At 48.9% G+C, this 19003-nt stretch overlaps 1 protein-coding gene across 1 annotated transcript; it reads right to left on the bottom strand.

The window, feature by feature from the left end:
- Positions 1-914: 914 nt before the first annotated feature.
- FKBP6 (FKBP prolyl isomerase family member 6 (inactive)) lies at positions 915-18757 on the bottom strand. Its single transcript, XM_068415351.1, has 8 exons — positions 18696-18757; positions 16874-16963; positions 16171-16373; positions 14814-14933; positions 13564-13758; positions 13128-13237; positions 10076-10167; positions 915-1294 (listed from the first exon to the last, which is right to left on the bottom strand). The coding sequence occupies exons 1-7, from the start codon at positions 18748-18750 to the stop codon at positions 10089-10091; spliced, it is 852 nt and encodes a 283-aa protein (XP_068271452.1). The 5' UTR covers positions 18751-18757; the 3' UTR covers positions 915-1294; positions 10076-10088.
- Between the last annotated feature and the right edge of the window lie 246 nt (positions 18758-19003).

Raw genomic sequence — 19003 nt, 5'->3', positions numbered from 1 at the left:
CCCTTCAGGTCTCTCTTCTTCAAACTAAGCAGTACAGCAGGATTTGACCTCCTCTCCAAGACCAAGCCATCCTTTCTCCAAAAGCCCAGATCACCAGAACAAGCAGCAGAGTCCAGCAGTGTGCTTGCAAGGTGCTGCCAACCCAAAGCTTTCCTAACCCTTTTTTTTTCCCCCCTCCCTCCTCTTCGGGACATCCTACCAAGAGGGCATTTATTTTAAGACACCGTCAGAGCGTGGTGGTAAGGAATCCAAAAGCCATAAAGATGTTGGCAGGACAAGAACGTTTCAGACATTTCTCTCTTGGCAAAGGGCCACCTTGGATCACAGAGTGACCACAGGCAACCCTCCCTGCCCAGCAAGTCAACAAGGCACTGAATCAAGTTTAGAGGCCATTATCCATCCTAGTCAAACACGAGCAGGACAAATACCATGAAAACATTGTTTCTTGTTACCATCTTCTTCCTCTTCCATGGCTTCTTGCTAGTTTTGCATTTACCTGCCACCGTCTCACTAAGCAGCATTTGATTTTGCATTTATTAAGTCTCAGCCACACCACGAAGGTGGATATTCAGAGAGACGCGGGAAGTATACAGCGGATTTTACTCCAAAAGGAAACCGATCTGATCGAAGCTAGAGGAGTCAGCAACACTTGCAGGGGATAAAGCTGGTATCCTTATGTAATCTGAAATTTAGCATCAACATTCCCAGGAACATCCAGTCAAAACAAAGAGCACAACATGCTGTTGCCCAAGAAGGGAGCCAGCTACACAGCAACAAACCAGACCCTATTTCCAAATTCCAGCTCCTTACCCTGAAAGGGAGACATTAATCACTCTTGCACAATAAACTGGCACAAGCCCTGCCAGTGTTAGTCCTCAGGTTTGTTTATTTCCTCAGAACAAAAATATCAAACCTCATTTTTTAACGAACAACCTGTATAAACAGTACAAAACTTCATGGCATCCTACTCCCATTTACAGATTCCGTAAAAGCAGCCCAGAACCTGCAAGAGGCAGGATGTCAGGAAAGAGTTTCCCCAAAGACTGTGCAGGGGAGAAGAGAGGGAACACCGCCTTCTCCCCTGCAGCAGGACTTGGTTCTTCTGGGAAACAAAACCAACTTCAGGAAAATCAGGCTCTGTATAAACACAGAACCTCCAACTTTGCACTCTCAAAACACAACAGTGCTCTTGCCCCTTTTCCCAAAACACAGATGTGATGACGAGATCCCCATGTGCCCACAGGTAGGTCTCCTCCCAGTCCAAGAACTGCTCTTCTCATCAGCTGGTGAGGTCCTAGGATAACAAAATACCACAATTAGTGTCCCCCAGGGATCACCTGTACATTTTATTCCAGTTTAGCATTACATGGTCAATCGTTACTGGCACACGTCTATGTGTTCTATGATCCACCATTCTCCTCTGTGAGATTCCTATTGCTTCTCACCATATTTACCTGCTCCCATCTTCCCCCCTTGCCCACACCTCTGTCCTGTTCGTAGGGCACGACCACCCAGAGGCCTGGCCACACCGCTGCGACACCAGAAACGGACTACAAAGTACTCCCATCATTTTTCCCTTGTTGGCTCTCCCTGCCCCATCCCTCTCATTTGCAGTTGGGTCCTCATCAGCCTCGGAGCCCTGGCACACACTGAGAAGATGACACATTCTGTATCCAGCAAAGCCTCTTTCTCTCATCTGCAGCCCCCGTCCCATCCCTCCCCCTCTTTAGGGTCACGAGAGCTTCACTGGAAGGAAACCAGTACCTAGGCATAGGGTCAGTTTTCTCTGGATATCAACCAGAAGTGTTTCTAAGCTGTGATTCCCCACCTCACACTCTGCATTTCAAAGGGGAACCTCTCGGGTCACTGATCAGGACTTGGATCACTTGCCTCACCTTCTACATGGATACACTGACCTCGCTACCAAAAGCTCGCCTGCTCCTTCAGTGCCTCTCCCAGCCATGCTCCCCTCTGCCTCTCCACCTGCAAACAGAACCAGCATCTTCTCCTCCCTGGCCCTCACAAGCTGGTTGAATTGGTTTTCAAGTGCTGGCCTAACGCTGCAAGATCTGCAGCGGAGCTGTGGTGCATGCAAGCATAATGTGGAGCTCCCTCTTGTCCCCAAAGCCATTAAGCACCTGGGATAAAACACACTCAGCGCACGTATTCACGCTGCTTTCTGCTGTGCCTGTTAATGTATTTCAACATCCTGCTGCTCATGATGTTGCTGGAACTGGCACCTCTGAAATACTCACGGAGGAATACTGATAAAGAGGGTACTCTCCTCGATTTGTCAGAGTGCAGACAGCACCGAAACACTGCTGAGAAGGCAGCCTCGTCCGTCCGTCACCCACAGGATGAACAGCAGAAGGAAAAAAAACAAACCCCAAAAATCAGAAAAATCCTTGGAAACCTTTCCACAAGATAACCCATTATATGTCTCCTACAAAAGTTCTGAGGATCAAAGGAGGTACGTTCAAAAGATGCCCTGTCTTCTCTCAGCTCAAGAATACCAGGAGCCCAAACCAATTTTGGATACTCTCTCAGCAGCCGTAGCCACTATGACGGCTCGCTCAGCCGGCTCAGCTGCAGTGGCCATCTCTGCAAATGTAAATCAAATTACTAGTAGCAAACCAGGGAAGCCTGCTCCTTAGAGGGTATCGGCTTACAGCCCGCTAACCAGAAGGCAAAAAAAGCAGTAATTGTGAGGAAAACAGACGCTTTACAGTCTAAAGGATGAGAGGAGGAAGCATCACATGATGCTCAAAACCCACACCTCATTCATTATATATCCTAGAAAGGCACCACAGGATCACAGGATAATTAGGGCTGCAAGGAACTAACATCAGTAGGTCTCCAGTCCACCCTCCTGCTCAGGGCAGGGTTAGCTACGAGGTCGACCAGATTACTCATCTTCCTCCGAGGACCCTGAAGAAACCAGGTTTTAGTCGGGTCTGTATGCTCAGAGCCACGCGAAACCCGTGACTCAAATGCCACCCTGCCAAAAAACTCTGAGGCTGAATCAGGACAACGTGCCTCTCTCCAGGGCTGCCCCCAATTTAAAGTTTGGGATAATAAAAGCACAAAACAGTCGAGCAACTTTCAAGATTGCCAGAAACACACAAGTAAAGACTTCTAGCCTAGCACAAACTAGGACTCACGGGAACAAGTCAGTGCAGAGTCCCTGTCCTGGTTCACCCCGACTCAGGAAATCCCATGGTACAACCTCATCAAACATGCCACCTTTTCTTGCCAAACCTTCCAAAACTGGGGCTTAACGAGGTTCATTTTAACGCAAGATAATCACAGTCAGCTTCAGGCTGGCAGCACTTTCTAGCATCTACCCTGACCAGGAGAAGGGGGAGAGGAAGCTTCTAAAGAAGGAAAGCGACTGGAGGACACTTCAGCTGATCTCTTCTCTTCAAAAATGAATCAGAGGTAGAAATGCTTACATCATTTCTCCAGTTCACAGCATAAAGTTCTAGCAAGTAGGACAAGGAAAGGTTTCTAGAGTGGGGAAAAAAAAAATCATTATCCTTGGTGTGCTGTAGCTTTCTGCAAGTTATTACAGAAAAGAATCTTTGCTCCTGTTAAAATGCAACTGACTTCTACTCTGCTACTCGTCAGTCTAATGTTATCCCACACAGCACGTCCTTTTATGTGTCCCTGATAGGCATACTTAAAAGATAATCACTTGATGTTTCCACTGGCTGTTAGTTGTGGTTTGGGGTGTCTAGCTGGGTATAAAACCTACAGCTACTGAGACTTCTTGTGCACCATAAAAACAAAGGATCAAACTGTGAGTCTTCTGGTTTCGTGGCTGCTATTTGAAGTAATAAAGTCTTTACATGGAGCTAATTAAAAAAATATTCAAACTGAAACCCTAAAGCCATTTCAAGGAGTGTTTGATCAGTTCATCTCTTTCATTTCCACCTAATGGCTACACAATCAAAAGAGAAGCGGAGGGGAAACACACAGCCCTGAAGATGCAGAGAGCTGGAGCGCATTCAAAGCCTTTGCTGCTCCTGCACGTAGGAGAACCAGGACCCTGCTCCAGTATTTGTTTCCTTCCCCTAACAGCAGGTTGGCAGCAACTCAGCCATGAAAACCAGCAAGGCACACGCTCCCTTTGAAGTTGAGACAGAAGTCTGCTGGTACCAGCTATTTTAATTCATGCTTCAGAAAGACAAGGCGGTCGATCACCAATTTACAGTAAGCAACATGCCAGGTCACAGGTCATTTATAATTACAGTCACCTTTACTCTGCATTGAAGCCATAATTAACAGCTAATGTTTAACTAAGGCTTAAAAATTTGCTTAAGCTGCTTTCTTGCATGAAGAACTGTTGCTGCCTTTTCCCCAGCTCCCCCCCTACCTGCCTCCATCTCTAGCAGGGCTGTGGGGAAGTGTCATGGAGGCACCACACACAGCAGATAAAATTTTCGACAAAGCACGAGGGAAGTGGGAAGTCAGAAGCATCCGCTTCAAGCGCAGCTCCTGCCAGCTCAGCCCTCATTACACCCATGCTTTGAAGCAGCAGCTCCCAACAGCGTTGCACTGAGATAACCCGCAGCGAGAAGAGTGCCCCTCAAGAGAAGCAATCAAGTCATCGGCTTTGTGGAAAGCAGCCTGGCTCTGAAAACCCAGAGAAGTGCCTTTAAGAGACTTCCAGATAAATGGAGCCTCCACATGTTTGTTACGGGAAACAGAATGCCTTCTTCGTAACACTTTGGTTCAAATCTTCATAGGATGCTCACTGCCCACACAGAGAAAGGAAGGGAAGTCTTGACTGGGTAGTCAGGATACGGTACATCTCACACCACATGAGCACGCTGGAAAAGTAGATGTTAGCTGCTGTCATCTAACTGATATTAGTTTCTTTATTTTATTAAATCTGTTTAAATTTAACCCACGAGTCTCCCTCCTTTTCCCAATTCCCTTCCTTGGTCACGGAAGGGACGTTGGGTGAGAGAACAACTGGTTATTGGTTAGCCCCGGGTGCGGGCTAAACAGAGACAGGTGCACACATTTGGAGCACAGAGCAGCGAAGGAGCTAAAACCTTCTTGAATGGCAATTGCCCGAGAAGTGCCCTTCACTCAAACCCCGACAAGTCCAAAAGGAACTGCCACTCTGCAGCGACAGCCTGGAGAAAAACCACCGCTACTAGGAGATGAACAAGCTCCTTCTGAAACGCACCACATGGACCCCACGAGAGGTTGCTGACAGGCTGCAGCTCTCCTGAATGGCAAGAAGAAAGCCCGGCGACAGCCAGGGTGCTATCAGCTAGCCGATAACGGGATGTGCTGGGCAATCCACCCTGATGGGGGAGAAGAAAGCTATTTCCAACGCCAGACTATCGTGGATTTATCTGGACAATTATCAGAGGGAACATGACATATCGCCATCCCAGGGAGCCTGTCTCTGAGCGTGTGACATGCCTTCAGAAAGTTACCTAATTAGGGCACCACTTATCTGCTAACTATGGAAGCGATCGTGCAGTCAGCCGTACCCTCATTGCTCTCTCACGTGTTGTTTGGGGATGTCCAGCTGTAGTGCTTCAAGTGGACTCACTTTTACGGCCAAGATGGCTGTGAAGCCTATCTTCAGAGTGTGGTAGCACGTGAGCACGCAGATGCTCAGACTCCCCACGTCTGAAGGCTTGAGCAGGCTCTGACTACCCCATCACAGGCACACCAGACGTCCAAATTCACAGACGGAGGTGCGAGGAGCAGATGTGCTACTCGTCATTTATATAACCAAGCTACATGAACTTCCGTTGCCATCTGAAGAGCTGCACTTACACGCTTTTTTTCTCAGGATGGTTTTTTTTTTTCTTTGCAAGTCAATTTGTCCTGATCCTCAGCTCTGCAAAGGATCCACGGCGAGTTTCAAGCACTGCCTGTACGCTAGACAGACAGCTCGGTGGCAGGATGAATTCTCCAGAGATCTTTAACAAGTCTCGACTCCAAAGACCCTGAATGCTGATGACATGCACTACCATCCTGAACCTGAGGTGATGGAAGAAGGATCTGTCAAGTCTGCTCAGATCTGTGACAGGACAAGGACACCTAAAGCAGAAAAGGAAAAACAGAAAGCAGAGCTCTTTCCCAAGCATGTCTAAAAAAAGTCCCTTAAAACAGCACCCAGACAAAGCAACAAAACAACTTGTTCAGAGAGCAAGAGGTCTCACAAGAGGGACAATTATGGGAAGGTGAAAGAAGGGATGAACTCTTCAACACACACTTCTGACTCCTTCAACCAGCAAGCCTGGGCTGAAACTGATCCTTACAGCAGCTCCCAGTCCTTCAAGAGCTCAGATAACCTTCATGTCAATAATGCTCAGCATTCTGTCAAATCAACAGGTCCCTGATAAAGCAGGGTGGGGTAGTGGGAGAGGCACATGAAGGTCATGTCTACCCTTACTGGACATAACTGCAGTTCTGCAAACCAGCTCACAGCAGTGCCAAGACACTCCCCGCACCTTACGCAAAAAGCCTTTCTGAAAGCAACATTCCCCAAATCTGAAGCCCTCGTTAGTATCTCCTGCCTCTTGGTGCTGACAACCACCAACATTGTCTTTCTGCAAAGTGCTGCTGCCACTACATCAGCCACAGCAATCGATGTCCTGCTAAAGCAGTGCTGTAGTCTCCGATCCCCTGTCAGCTGCTCTGTGTCACTGCTGAAGGAAAGGACACCCCACTATGGCGCTGCACTTGGTGATGATGCTTGGCAGCTCACAAGCAGAGGATTATTTCCCAAAACCACAATGAACACTTTTGAGGGCACTTAGCACTTGTTTTGTTAACCTCAGCTGTCTCTGTATCATCACAGCTACTACAATGCCCAGTTAGAGCATTTTAAACTCTTCCAAAGTTTGTCAGTGTTTCACCACTCGCTCTGCTGGAGCAAAAAGCTGACAAGTCTCACAAGACCCTGACCAGCACCCTCTTGTCATCAGGAGAGCATCTCACCTGAAGCCTAGGGTATCAGCTCATTAAAAGTTTGCAGTTTCATTTGAAACAAAAGTGGAGACTGTTGAATAAGCAAAAAAAAAAAAACCACGGAAGGCCCCCAAGAAAATCAGCCACCAGATGCTCTGCAAAACTAAAACTTTCTTTGTAAAGACTTTCACATCTTACACATAGACAATTCTCAGACAGGAGCTTGAGGAGAAACACTGCCAGGAACCCGCTCCTTCCTCACCTGGGAGCTTTGCATTTGAGCACACAAAGGGGAACGCCAGGCTTTAGACACTTGCTAAGTCAGAGAGGATGGCCCTGGGCTGGGCCCCAAGGCAGTCCCTGATGAGGCTGGAGAGCCATCACTTCACCGACGCCTCATGGGCACGGTAGGGCACTCAAATACCACATGGGTCTCCCTCCTTTCCATTTCACATCATCTTTTCACTCCTAAGCCCAGGCCGGATCTCCTGGTCTGGGCAAAGCCACCCCTAGTGCATTCAAACCAGGGACCCGTGTTCAGTACGCCTGACCGGGAAGCACACGTGTCACGGCATCCCCAAGCAGAGGTGGAGCAGTCATTTCTCCACCAACAGTTTCTAGAAGAGACCAGAGCCCACCAATCTTCCAGAGAGCTATTACAGGTATTACAGGCATGAACTGCAGAACTCTGAAAAAAAAAAAAAGATGCTAGACAAGGAGTGAGCTGGAGGGAAAACAAAAAAAACACCCCCCCAACCCAACAACCTTATTAAAGCTTTTCTCCTTCCTCTGCTTAGCAAAGGAGAATGCTTAATTAAGTCATCCTTCAAGGCTTCCCACTCGCTCCAGCAACGCTCAGCATAAAGCAGATATTTAACAACTTCCTCGGCAGCGCAGGACGTGGCGGTGGTACGATCATTTGCATATTCTAAAGGAGAAGTGAAATTGCCGGTTCTCTGTTGTTCAGCTTCACGCAGTGGGTAGGGACAGTATCAGCAGGAGGCACATTTTAGATCTGCTCAGTAATAAGGGAGAGCAGGAGGGGAAGGAGCAAGTTGCTGTTCACTGAAAGTCTGGAGCCTCCCCAAGGCAGGAGTTCTGACTGCGTTACGCACATACTCGGTTTATTTTCAAGTCTCTTTCAGCTTATAAGGTCAGTTTAACTGGCAACTGCTGCTGATTTTAAACTCAATTATAGGCACTTCTACGTGGTGACACAGCCCCAGTTCTGCAGCCCGTTCTCACCAATTAACACCTTCAGAACTGCTAGACCCTGCTATTCGTAGCAATCTCAGTTTGACCTCTGTTTCCTGCTGTAATTTCAGCACTGTTTGCTTTCACTGGAACCCTTCCCTGGGTGCTCTCAACTACTGGGACCACTTCACCTGCATATTGAGCAGAGATACACGTTAGAGGCAAGCTTTCAACTGGGGCCCACCTATAATACAAAAAAGCTCTGAGACTCATCTTTCTGGGATGAAACTATCACCAAGGGCCCTCTACTAGAATCCAGATATTTCTAAGGCATCTGTCCCCACTCCTCATGATTAAGTTCTCTTTTCATGAAGGACCACAGCAATACAACCGTAAGAAATTCCTTTTTTTTTTTTCCTGCCAGGTCTTTCAAACAAGAAAGAACAAAAAGCTCCAATAAGTCAGCAGTCCTCACCCCATCCACCCATCTTTGCAAGCTGCTTTTTGGGAAACAAGAGGCCACACAACCTTACCAGTGGAGGAGCTGTCTGCTGATCCAGCAGATCACCACATTCATTCAGAGTTCCCACCACAAAGCAGGGCCAGCTGATGCACAGATCGATACAAGAACCTTCCCAGGTCAGGCACTGCTGTGTACTACCATCGGACATGAGACCCAAGTCCTACAGGCTTCCAGACTGCAAGTCTCTGAAATTCAGCAATCAGAGCCTCCTTGCCAGGTCCAGAGTCACAGACCTCCTGCACACGCTGGCAAGACCAGTCTTAAATCCCCTTTCACAGCTGCTTGCCTGAGGGTAGCTACCTGCTGACAGATGTGATCAGTCTCACCCTGAACCCAGAGCAGAAAAATTTGTGTTTCGAGGCAGTTTAGCAACACACCCAGCTCAGACCAGGGCACAGGGGCAGCTGGAGGGGTGGGGTGATGAAGACTACAGCATGGAGGTACGTCCAGCCAGGAGAGGGTTGTGTTGCTTTAGGAAGCAGTCATTCAATCCAGCCTCTTCCTCTAATACTACCTTGGCTTCCTCACAAGCACAGACAAAAGAGCCAACCTTAGAAGACCAGACCTGCACCCTGCACTCACGCTGCTAGTGATGGAAAGGCTGCCAATACTCATTTTCTACAAGGAGAAGAGGTACTGCCTGTATCGCATGAGAGAGAACGGCAGCAAATTCCGATGGCCCCGAGCTGGTGATGCTTTCTGACAGAAGGCTGCTGTCATTTTCCACAACTCTCCCCAGGGTTTACCCTGAGGCAAGAGACCAGCGAAGATCCCCACTCCCCCTTACACCCCCCCCGCCCCAAAGGTTTTGACAAAAAAAAAAAATGTGATCAAAGAGCCTTTGTGCATTTATAAACCCGTCACTTTTACCAGAAGATTTAAGGTTTTAAAGAGTCCAAAATATCTATTTGAAATCTTCGATACAAACAGGTTTTTTAATATTAAAAAAAAAAAAAGAAATAAAATATTTAGATTTTTCTGAAGCGAGGCATTCCAACAGCTCCAGACAGGAGTGCTGGAGGGGAGGAGGAAATCCGATTCTTAAGTTTGACAGGAACAATTTTTTTTTGTTTCTTTTAATTGGCAGAGAAACAAGACTACACAGCTATTTCTCCCCCTGGCTCTGACAAGGAAGAGCTGGGATGAGCAGCACAGGCAACAACACACCCGAACTCACTCAAGTGCTGCCAGTTTCAGGTTCCTGTCCCACGCCAGCTTGCCTCACAGGGAAGATTACCCTGCTGACGATGTAGCAGCGTTTCACCCCACCATCCTGCCCCTGCCCCTCCACACACTCCTGTTCCCTTACATTTTGCCTCCAAAATCCTCCCATGCAGTAGAGAAGCAGGTTCCCTACCTGCAAACAGACAGGACAGAGATTTTGGGAGACTTCAGCCTTTTTCACAACCTGATTACCTCTTATTTCTGGTCAGTCGGAAGCAGAGCTGAGAGAGGCAAACATTCGGCAGCACATTTCTTTCTCCTTTTCCACGTAGCCCCTGTAGCAGCTGCAAAGTAGAGCACACCATGGCATCACGGACTGTGGACTGCCTGCCCAACCATCAGTGCCACAACCAGAAAATATACATGATTTTTTTCTTTATAAATAAATTAGCCTAATGCAAGGGTGTGCTGGTAGCAAAGACGCAGCTCCTCTAAGCCCTTCTTTCCGCCACATCAGGGAAGGAGAGCTGGAAACCTTGTACCTCATCCCCAAACCTTGGGTCTCTGCTTCACTAGTGACTATCAGCTAAGTAGATCATTGGACTTTTGGTAGCCAGATGCTTTCTACACCAGTTTTGCAAGCACGTGATGATGCAGAGGAACCCCCACCCATATCCTGTGGTCTAGTTTGGTGTCTCCTCGCTTATGCCGCTCCTTGTGCGAGCTCTTTGAGCACCTAGCAGGAGACATCACCCAAGTGCCCTACTCCAGGATATCTACCACTGACACCGAATCTGGGCAGAAGGTGGGTAGGAGACAGCAGGGATTTGTGTCCAGAGTAAGTGGACAACAGGGCAGATGCTTCCTCCTTTATTCTGACTTCCCTGCCAGACTCACATCACCATGGCAAAAGCTTCCCAGACTGCTCCGTTTTAATGGCTGCTTCTCCAAGCACAGCACCCTCTGCACCCTGGGCTCTCACCTCACCAGCAATGAGGTCTCACTGGTGAGGAATCCCTGAGCCAGAGGGTGACTCAGTTTGGGCACCGTCCCAGGGATCAATGGCTGCCCACATGGTCAGCTTTCCTGCATCTACTACCATATAAGGTCAAAAGCAAAGGTTTTTGCTGTAACACACCAGAAACAGCACAAGTGTGACATGCTATCTCAGTCCCCTACCATCAGCATGCCCGTGTCCAGAACCTCAAAGTGTTTCATTCAACGGAATCCCAGCACAGCAAGTCTCTTCTGTTAAGTCTCAGACAGACGTTGCCACAACTGTCCACACTGAGTAGATCAGGGATGCCCACCTAGACCGTGGATGGCACGCTCACATGCCTGCCACAGCAGGAAATCCAAGAGTCCCTCATTTGGAGGCACAGATTCATGCCAGATATCAGAACAACCCCATTTTGTTCTGGATTTGATACAGTGCAAGCCTCCCAATAGAACTGCCAAATCCACCAGTGGAATTTGCACCAAGACCATCACCACAGCTGGTACCAGACATGCGCTCCACAAAGCCCTCACCCTGCATTCTGCCTGTTTTTCTCCAGTGAAGTGAGCACTGCCAGATGCTTTTCAAAGCTTTGTTTTAGACAGCAAAAGGCAGCTGCTGATTAACACACAACATCCCTTCTTGCAAAGTATAAATGTACTCAGTAAGGAAGCGAAGAGCCTCTAAGAACAAGGTTTTGATTCATATTCCATTTCTGAAGCATCTGCCATATCACATTACGAGTTTTCTCAGACAAGGCAGTTTGGCAACATTACAGGATCTAGAATGAGGTGTGGCATAATTAACAACACCTGATAACGTTGTCTTCATCTATTTTACACTAACTCCACTCTTTGTCATCGTAAAAAGAAAAAATACACCAATTTTAACTGGCACTGAAGCAGAAACTCCGACACAACGGCGGTTTAACGCGTACTCAGCTCACTGACACACATCAGCTGTACGTGCTGCTGACTCTGGGGTCGGAGCTGACAAACCTGCCCGCTGCTTCCCGAAGGCAGAACGCCTCGTGCTTCCTGGCAGCACCACCTCAACAGTATTAGCAAGATTCCTCTTCTACCTACTCATTTTGAATGAGTCTACAGGAACACATGAGGCTTCTAGAATCAGGACTTCTAGCACTGTACCAAGGATCTTTCACACTACCCACAAACCAAGCCTCCAGGAACAGCTAGCCAGCCACCCAGAGCTATTTTATAACGTGCTCACCTAGCAATTTGGTAGCTATGCACCCAGAGGCAGATCAGGGTGAACAGAAGTCATTTATTTCAGATTTCCAGAGCAGCAGCTAATACAGCCTTCAAGTTCTTTGTACTTCAGAAGTAGCGGAAGAAGGTTGAAGACTTGGTGTTGTCACAGACTATTAAAGATGATGTGGATCTACAGGACAGCCCTCTACCTGGTGAAGGCACTCAGCCCATGAGACTGGCTTTTCCAGATGCACCAACTACTCTAATAAGAGATGTTACTGCTCCCTACAAACCTTTTTGCAATTGCCTAGCGGCAACACACAAAAGAAGAGGGTCTGGATTCAAGGGCTGCTTTGTGATCTCTGAAGCTGGGGACTGCATCGCCTTCTGTGTCCGTGACAGTGCCAGAAGTACAGCACACACTTTTGGGAACCAGCTAGTGCTTTTCCCAGTTTCAAAGGGAAGAACAGAACAAGGGCAGAGACTAGCGTTAGTCATGCTTTGGTGGGGTTAGGGCATGACTAAAGCTGGCAGGATTGTGCTGTACTCAGCCTGCAGGAGAAGGGAAAGTCTGCCTTCAGGATTGCTCACTTATTACCTCCAAGACAGCAAGAAATTCACTTTTAGCAAACATCAGTATTTGCAGGGTTGTACACCGAAGCACGTGCAGTGCAGAAGAGCTGCTGTAGTTAACCAATGCATCTTAAAGAGAACGAAAATCATACTTACTAATCCAGAACATTATCAGCTTGAGCGCTAGCCTACTGCATTACATTGGTCTGGAGGCATTTCAGCAGCCCCTGTCTCCCTGCCTGACCCACCTACTCACACGCAGAGTAACACACACCCCCCTAGATGTGGGGAAAGAGTGAGTGCTCTCAGCTCCTCACCTATCACCTGTAACCGCTGTGTCTGCAACACATTTGAATCAGCTGCCCCCACACGAAGAGAAACCTTCTGCATTTTCCCAAGTCACTTACTAACCCAATAGTTTTGTATTTTGTTTTTTTTTTTTAAAACATTTTAAATATTTTTGAGCGGGTGTTCCAGCCTGTCTAAGCACTCTCTCTTCCACAGGGATGGAAAGTTCTCTCACCTTGCCAACTTCTTCAGCTCGTTGTTAATATCGCGGTTAAATGGCTGTATATGCTGAGCTCTGAGCAGGAAATCCTGGGCTTTTTCGTATTCTGTCATGCAGAGACAAGCCTGCCATTGAAAGAAGACAGACACATTGCAAGATAAATACAGACTCACTGCCATTCTTCAGGACTCAAACATGTGCAACCACAAACATTTCTGAGACAGATCCAGGTAGCTCAGGAATCCCCCATGAAAAGATCTGTGTGACAGATTTACAGAGAGCCAGATTTTCCACGTGGTCAGATGCAGACAAACCACCTCGAGTGCTGCAGCAGCTCAGGAGGCCTGGCCCAGAATTTAGTGGTTCTCCTCGGTTCATTCGAGGTTCCCTCCAGTCAGGCAGGCTGGGGTATTCCTTGATGTGGCTACTAGAGGAATTGATTTTTGCCCACCTGGCCACACCTGAACAGCGCTTTGACGTTTCTTTGGTCAATCTCCAAGGCCTTCTCCCCGTATGCCAAAGCTTGGGCAGGACGTTTCAGTTTCATGTAAGTAAGTGAGAGATTCAGGAGCACCAGCAACTTGGAAGCATTGATCTGACACTGCTCTGCCTCACTGGAAGGGCTGCGACCAAGGATGGAGAGCGCCTGAGCAGACAGGGAAAAAGAACCAGTGTGCAACAAATCTGTTATGGAAAGCGAGAAACCCATCTCATCAAACAGCTACACCCATGTTTCTGTTTACTCAGGTCAGTTGAAAATAATAATAACAACCAAAACTCTAAATATATTGCACGGCATTATCAGCATGACTAGCCAGCTCAGCCATAAGACTACAGGTTTAGGTAACTATCGAGGAACTTGAAAGCAGCAGAATAAAACAAATTACACCCAGGACTCAGATTTTCAGGACAAAGATGGAAGAGAAATCTTACAGGGAGAAAGGGAATTTAAATTATTTTTATAACAAAGATACCAAGAAAAAGCAACCCTGAATGGAGGGAAGAAAAATCTCACAAAACCTCACTGGAACAAAGGCAGATGCACCCCAGTTTGGGAATAACTGAGTATTTCTCTGCCTGGAGAAGTTGTGGAGTCTCCATCCTTGGAGATGTTCAAAACCTGAATGGACGCAGTCCTGAGCTGTGGACGCCTGCTGTGGCTGACCTTCCTTCAGCAGGGGGTTGGACTAGACAACCTCCAGAGGCTCCGACCAACCTCAGCTGTTCTGATTCCCAACTGGAAGGCTAAAAATAAAGTTAGAGTGTCCAGTGTGCCAGTGATACCTGCTTCCAGACCAAAGGGATTCTAGATTCCTTCTCTAAGCATTAATCAGCACGCTGCTGCCACGCAAAGCTATGCTGCATTATAATGGCTCCCAGGAAAAGCTGACCTGAAAGGCTCCAGTCAGCAGCCAGCAGCCACTGAGATGTACTCTTCCATCTCAGCCAGAGCCCACGCAGAGCAAGCCTGAAGGAAAAGGGTTCTACCTATTTCTGCTAATCCTTCTCCTCCTTCGTTTACCACTGCTGCTCACACAAAAGCAGGGGTCTAAGATCTGTTCTTAAATAACACATTCTGCCTGGAAAATATAATGAAGTTATTTGATCTCTAAACTGTGCTTGTTATGGTGAGCTAGCACTATAATCATGGCTTTCACAGCTTTTCACAATGGAAAACACATTTTTTTTTTGGTCTCATACCCTTTTGTATCTGTCTTTGGCACTCTCGAAGCACTGCTTACGGTAGAGGTAGTTGCCAAACTCTCTCTCTTTGTCTGCCACATTCAACACCTTTTGTAGCGGAAACGTATCCTGCTGCTTCTGTATAAAGAAATACCTGAATTTCAGTTCAAACAAAAGAAAACAAGCAGAGAGCTCAGACAGGACAGTCCTGCACAGTCCCCTTCTATTCACAGCACAGGAGCCAGGCCGTTGCCAAGGCCCCCGCAGTATCTAGCCAGGCCACCACCACGTGGCATTTCCCTTTGCCAGGCTGAAACACACCACCGTTCTTGTGCTGGTAACTCCTGATGAAGAGTGCTACCAACCAGGTCAGGAAGCTCACCAGGACCAAAGGGACTCCAGGGGAGGGGAAAAAAAGCAGGAATTTGTTCTTAAATCCTGCCCAACTCTCTCACCTGCTTAGCACAGAGCACACAGTCAATGCAAATGCTATTGCTGGCACAAAAGGTGAAGCTGATTGAAAGGCTCTGCTGCTTTAGGGACCAGCCTGACACCCACACAAGACACCAACCAGCAAAACAAACAAAAAAAACCCAACAATAATAAAGATTAAAAAAAACAAGGGACAGGTTTTCTCCTGGGTTTGCGTGTGTGAACCAGCTCACAGAGAGAGGTCAGCTAGCCAGAAAGGTCGGGCATCAGGCAAGAAGGGGAGGAAGCTCTCCTGCAACAAGTGTGGTTTGCTCGCAGGGCTATGTGTGGAAAAAAAACAGCCAGTGCAGCTGCAGGAGGGAATGCGGAGGGCCTCCCCCACCACCGCTGCAGCCTCTGCCCCCACTCACTGACCCACAACCACAGCCCAAAGCCCTTTACATGAAAAGGGGGAATTAACAATAACGCCGTAACTCACCAGGGAGCGAAGGGAACAGTGAAGGAGTACTTGGGAGAGCAGCCAAGCAGCAGAGAGAATGGCTGAGGGGGCACTTGGACACCGCAGACTGAATGGGATTTTTACAGACAGCTCGTTACTGTTCCGAGACATTCCTGGAAGCTGGTGCCCTCTAGTGAAACCATGAGGTTTTTTGTAAAGCTAAAAATAAATGGAAGTCGTTCCACTGACTCCAGTACAGGGGAGCAAACAAAGGCAGCACCCGGCTTCTCCCTCTGCACGGGAGCGCAAACAGAGCAAGGTGTGCAGGGGCAGCGTTAAAGGGCACGTGTTTGTGCCAGAGCAGAGCTGGCAGCCCAGGGTCTGGCTAACTGCACCTGCAATTAACCTAAACATACGTAATCCATGAGCAACAGCAACTGGAAGGAAGGACAACAAAGGTTTAGCCTCCAGATTTAGGTCTCAAACCTGACGAAGGCAACTCACAGCAGTCAGCTCAAAGAACGTGTCAGATTCGTCCGAGTCCAGGAAGTCCAGCACCTCCACTTTGAACACGACCGTGGCGTTGCGGGGAATGAGAGGAGGACAGCCCAGCTGCCCATAGGCGTAATCTGGCGTGAAGATGAATCTTGCCACCTCTCCCTTCTTCATCGTCAGCAGGCCGATTACCAGGCCCTGCAGCGTAATGTCTGCCACAACAAGAAATGAAGGTCATGAGAATCGCAAACCTGGAAACCCCCTCAGACACCCAACAACAATTTCTCCTAAAGCCTGGAGGAAAAAAGCCTTGGGAGCTCATATCTCAGCAACTACAAAGGCCACCTGTCCCCCGTTATGGATTATCAAGGCAGCCTGCTGTGGCACCAAGCACACAGTAAGCAGCAACAATTCCTCTCAGGTGATTTAAAAACACCAAGACAAGCAGCTGCTTCAGGGCAGGCAGCAAGCACCCCCACTGCCACTAACAGCACGGGCACTGCTGCTCACTGCCACAGTCAGGAGGGGCAGAGGGTGACCAGTCCCAGCTTGCCCATCACCTGTGTGAAGCAGGAGGCTTTTGGATTCCATCAACGACTTTTGAGGGTTTCATATAACCTAATGATACTACACAGCGTTTCAACTGACATGTCTTAACGGGCTGGTCTTTGCAACCCCAAGTCCCAGGACAAAATTTTCAGCTCAAACCTACCTTTTCCCAGTTTCATCAGCCGAGGAGACTTGCCGTAGCAGTTTGTGCAGAAGGGCTCATCCCCGTGCTCCAGGTACCCAGCGAACTTCACTGTGCAGCCCAAAGCAAGCAGAAGGGGAAAGCAAGAGTTTGATTTCACATCCAGTAACAGCACTGTCAGTAGCACACTGGGAATTGGTGTTGCAACACCAGCCTTTTCTCCTGCTTTACTTTTTCGCTTCTGCTGTAGAACAGCAGAGGCAGCACGAACTACCTTGTGCTTTATACCAAAAACCTGGTCACACCCCAGCAGCTGAGTGGTGTTGACTGTGTTTTAACATCATCACCAGATAAAGCAGCTGCTCCACAGTCTTGATCGCTATCTAACCAAGGGATGTGATTTTGTGTTTTTAAGAACTGCAAACTTCAGCTGTAGAAATTAGAATGCCCCAATTATTTGCAGAAATATGTAACAAAGCCTTTTCTAATCAAAGCTGGAGCCCTGGAAAGAGAAACAAAGGGGAAAATTCACCCCTCCGAGCTCTGCCACTCTCCTGGGCGCTGGACGGGTAACTCCAGTTCTCACTCAGTTAGAAAACCTACTGTAATGGGCTTCCCTTGACACAGCACCAGGCCCTTACACTGGGGGAACCACTTTCAGCTTCAAACTTCTCTGTACTGTGAACACAGGTGGGACCTGGAAATGCCGCTTTTCTCAAGGTCAAGATGCCCTTTCATTTAATCTGTCAGCCACAAGAAGTTAAACAGAGTATCCCAAGTGCTAAAATAAGGGAGAGGCTCTGAAACAGAAAGACATACTACTGTAATAAAAGCACCGTGAAATTCTTTTTCTGATCTCCTGCTTAAGTTCAAAGCACTCACACTTGCCATCCCATGAGCACCTCAACATTAGAGGCTCAGGAGATGGTCATAGAACCATAGAATCATTTTGGTAGGAAAGGACCTTTAAGATTATCAAGTCCAACTGTTAACCCAGTACGGCCAAGGCCACCACTAAACCACATCCCTCAGCACCACATCTACACGGCTTTTAAATCCCTCCAGGGATGGTGACTCCACCACTGCCCTGGGCAGCCTGTGCCAGTGCTTGACAACCGTTTTGGTGAAGAAATTGTCCCTGATCTCCAATCTAAACCTCCCCTGGCACAACTTGAGGTTGTTTCCCCTCGTCCTGTCACTTGTTACCTGCGAGAAGAGACCAACCTCCACCTCGCTGCACCCTCCTTTCAGGCAGTTGTAGACAGCAATAAGGTCTCCCCTCAGCCTCCTTTTCTCCAGGCTAAACACCCCCAGGTCCCTCAGCTGCTCCCCATCACACTTGTGCTCCAGACCCTTCACCACCTTCGCTGCCCTTCTCTGGACTCGCTCCAGCACCTCAAGGTCTTTCTTGTAGTGAGGGGCCCAAAACTGCACCCGGGATTCGAGGTGCGGCCTCACCAGGGCCGAGTACAGAGGAATGATCCCTGCCCTAGTCCTGCTGGCCACACTAGTGCTGATACAAGCCAGACCTGGGCACAATGCTGGCTCATATTGAGCCGGCCATCAACCAACACCTCCAGGTCCTTTTCCACCAGGTCAGGGCAGCCTGCAGGCTTATACCTACAAAGCTGGGCACCATGTTACCGCAGCACACACCAAACCCCCAGGGAGCCAGGCTGCGAGCTCACCGCGGGACGCCCGGCTGCTGGCACAGAGCAGGGGATGCACCGCAGTGGGGAAGGTGTGAAAGGTGGGCCGAGCCCCGTGACAGGGGGATGCCCAGCCGCTGCCACACGGAGTGGGGTCCCCTCGGCCTGCCCTGCCCCACAGGCCCCAGCAGTACCTGCCACGGAGGCTTCTGGCGGCACGGCCTGCCCGGTGCCGGGGCACAGCTCCATCTTGCGCACCCCTCCGTCACCGCTCAAGTCCTGCAGCCCGCAGGCCTGCACCATCCTCTGGAAGGGGGACGCGGCCGGGGGCTGCCCCGCGGGGGAAGGCCTCCCGTGAGGCCCGGGCCGGTCCCTGCCGCCATCGCCCTCCATCGCCTGCAGAGCCGGGCCGCGTCCCGCCCCTCGCCCCCTTCACCAATCGCCGCCCGCGACACTCTGCGCCTTCAGCCAATCGCGCTCCGAGCAGCGACCTGGTCCCAAC

Source organism: Nyctibius grandis, chromosome 18 (genome assembly GCF_013368605.1).
Source record: "Nyctibius grandis isolate bNycGra1 chromosome 18, bNycGra1.pri, whole genome shotgun sequence".
NCBI classification, from domain to species: domain Eukaryota; kingdom Metazoa; phylum Chordata; class Aves; order Nyctibiiformes; family Nyctibiidae; genus Nyctibius; species Nyctibius grandis.
This window is presented reverse-complemented; position numbering and strand designations above follow the sequence as displayed.

Bases quoted from the DNA above. Each gene is read 5' to 3' on its own strand.
- FKBP6 (XM_068415351.1), bottom strand. From the start codon at position 18,750: ATGGAGCTGTGCCCCGGCACCGGGCAGGCCGTGCCGCCAGAAGCCTCC. The intron at 16,964-18,695 runs GTACTGCTGGGG...TGGGCTGCACAG, and splicing joins GCCAGAAGCCTCCGTGGCAG to TGAAGTTCGCTGGGTACCTG. The intron at 13,759-14,813 runs GTATGAGACCAA...CTGTCTGCTCAG, and splicing joins CCAAAGACAGATACAAAAGG to GCGCTCTCCATCCTTGGTCG.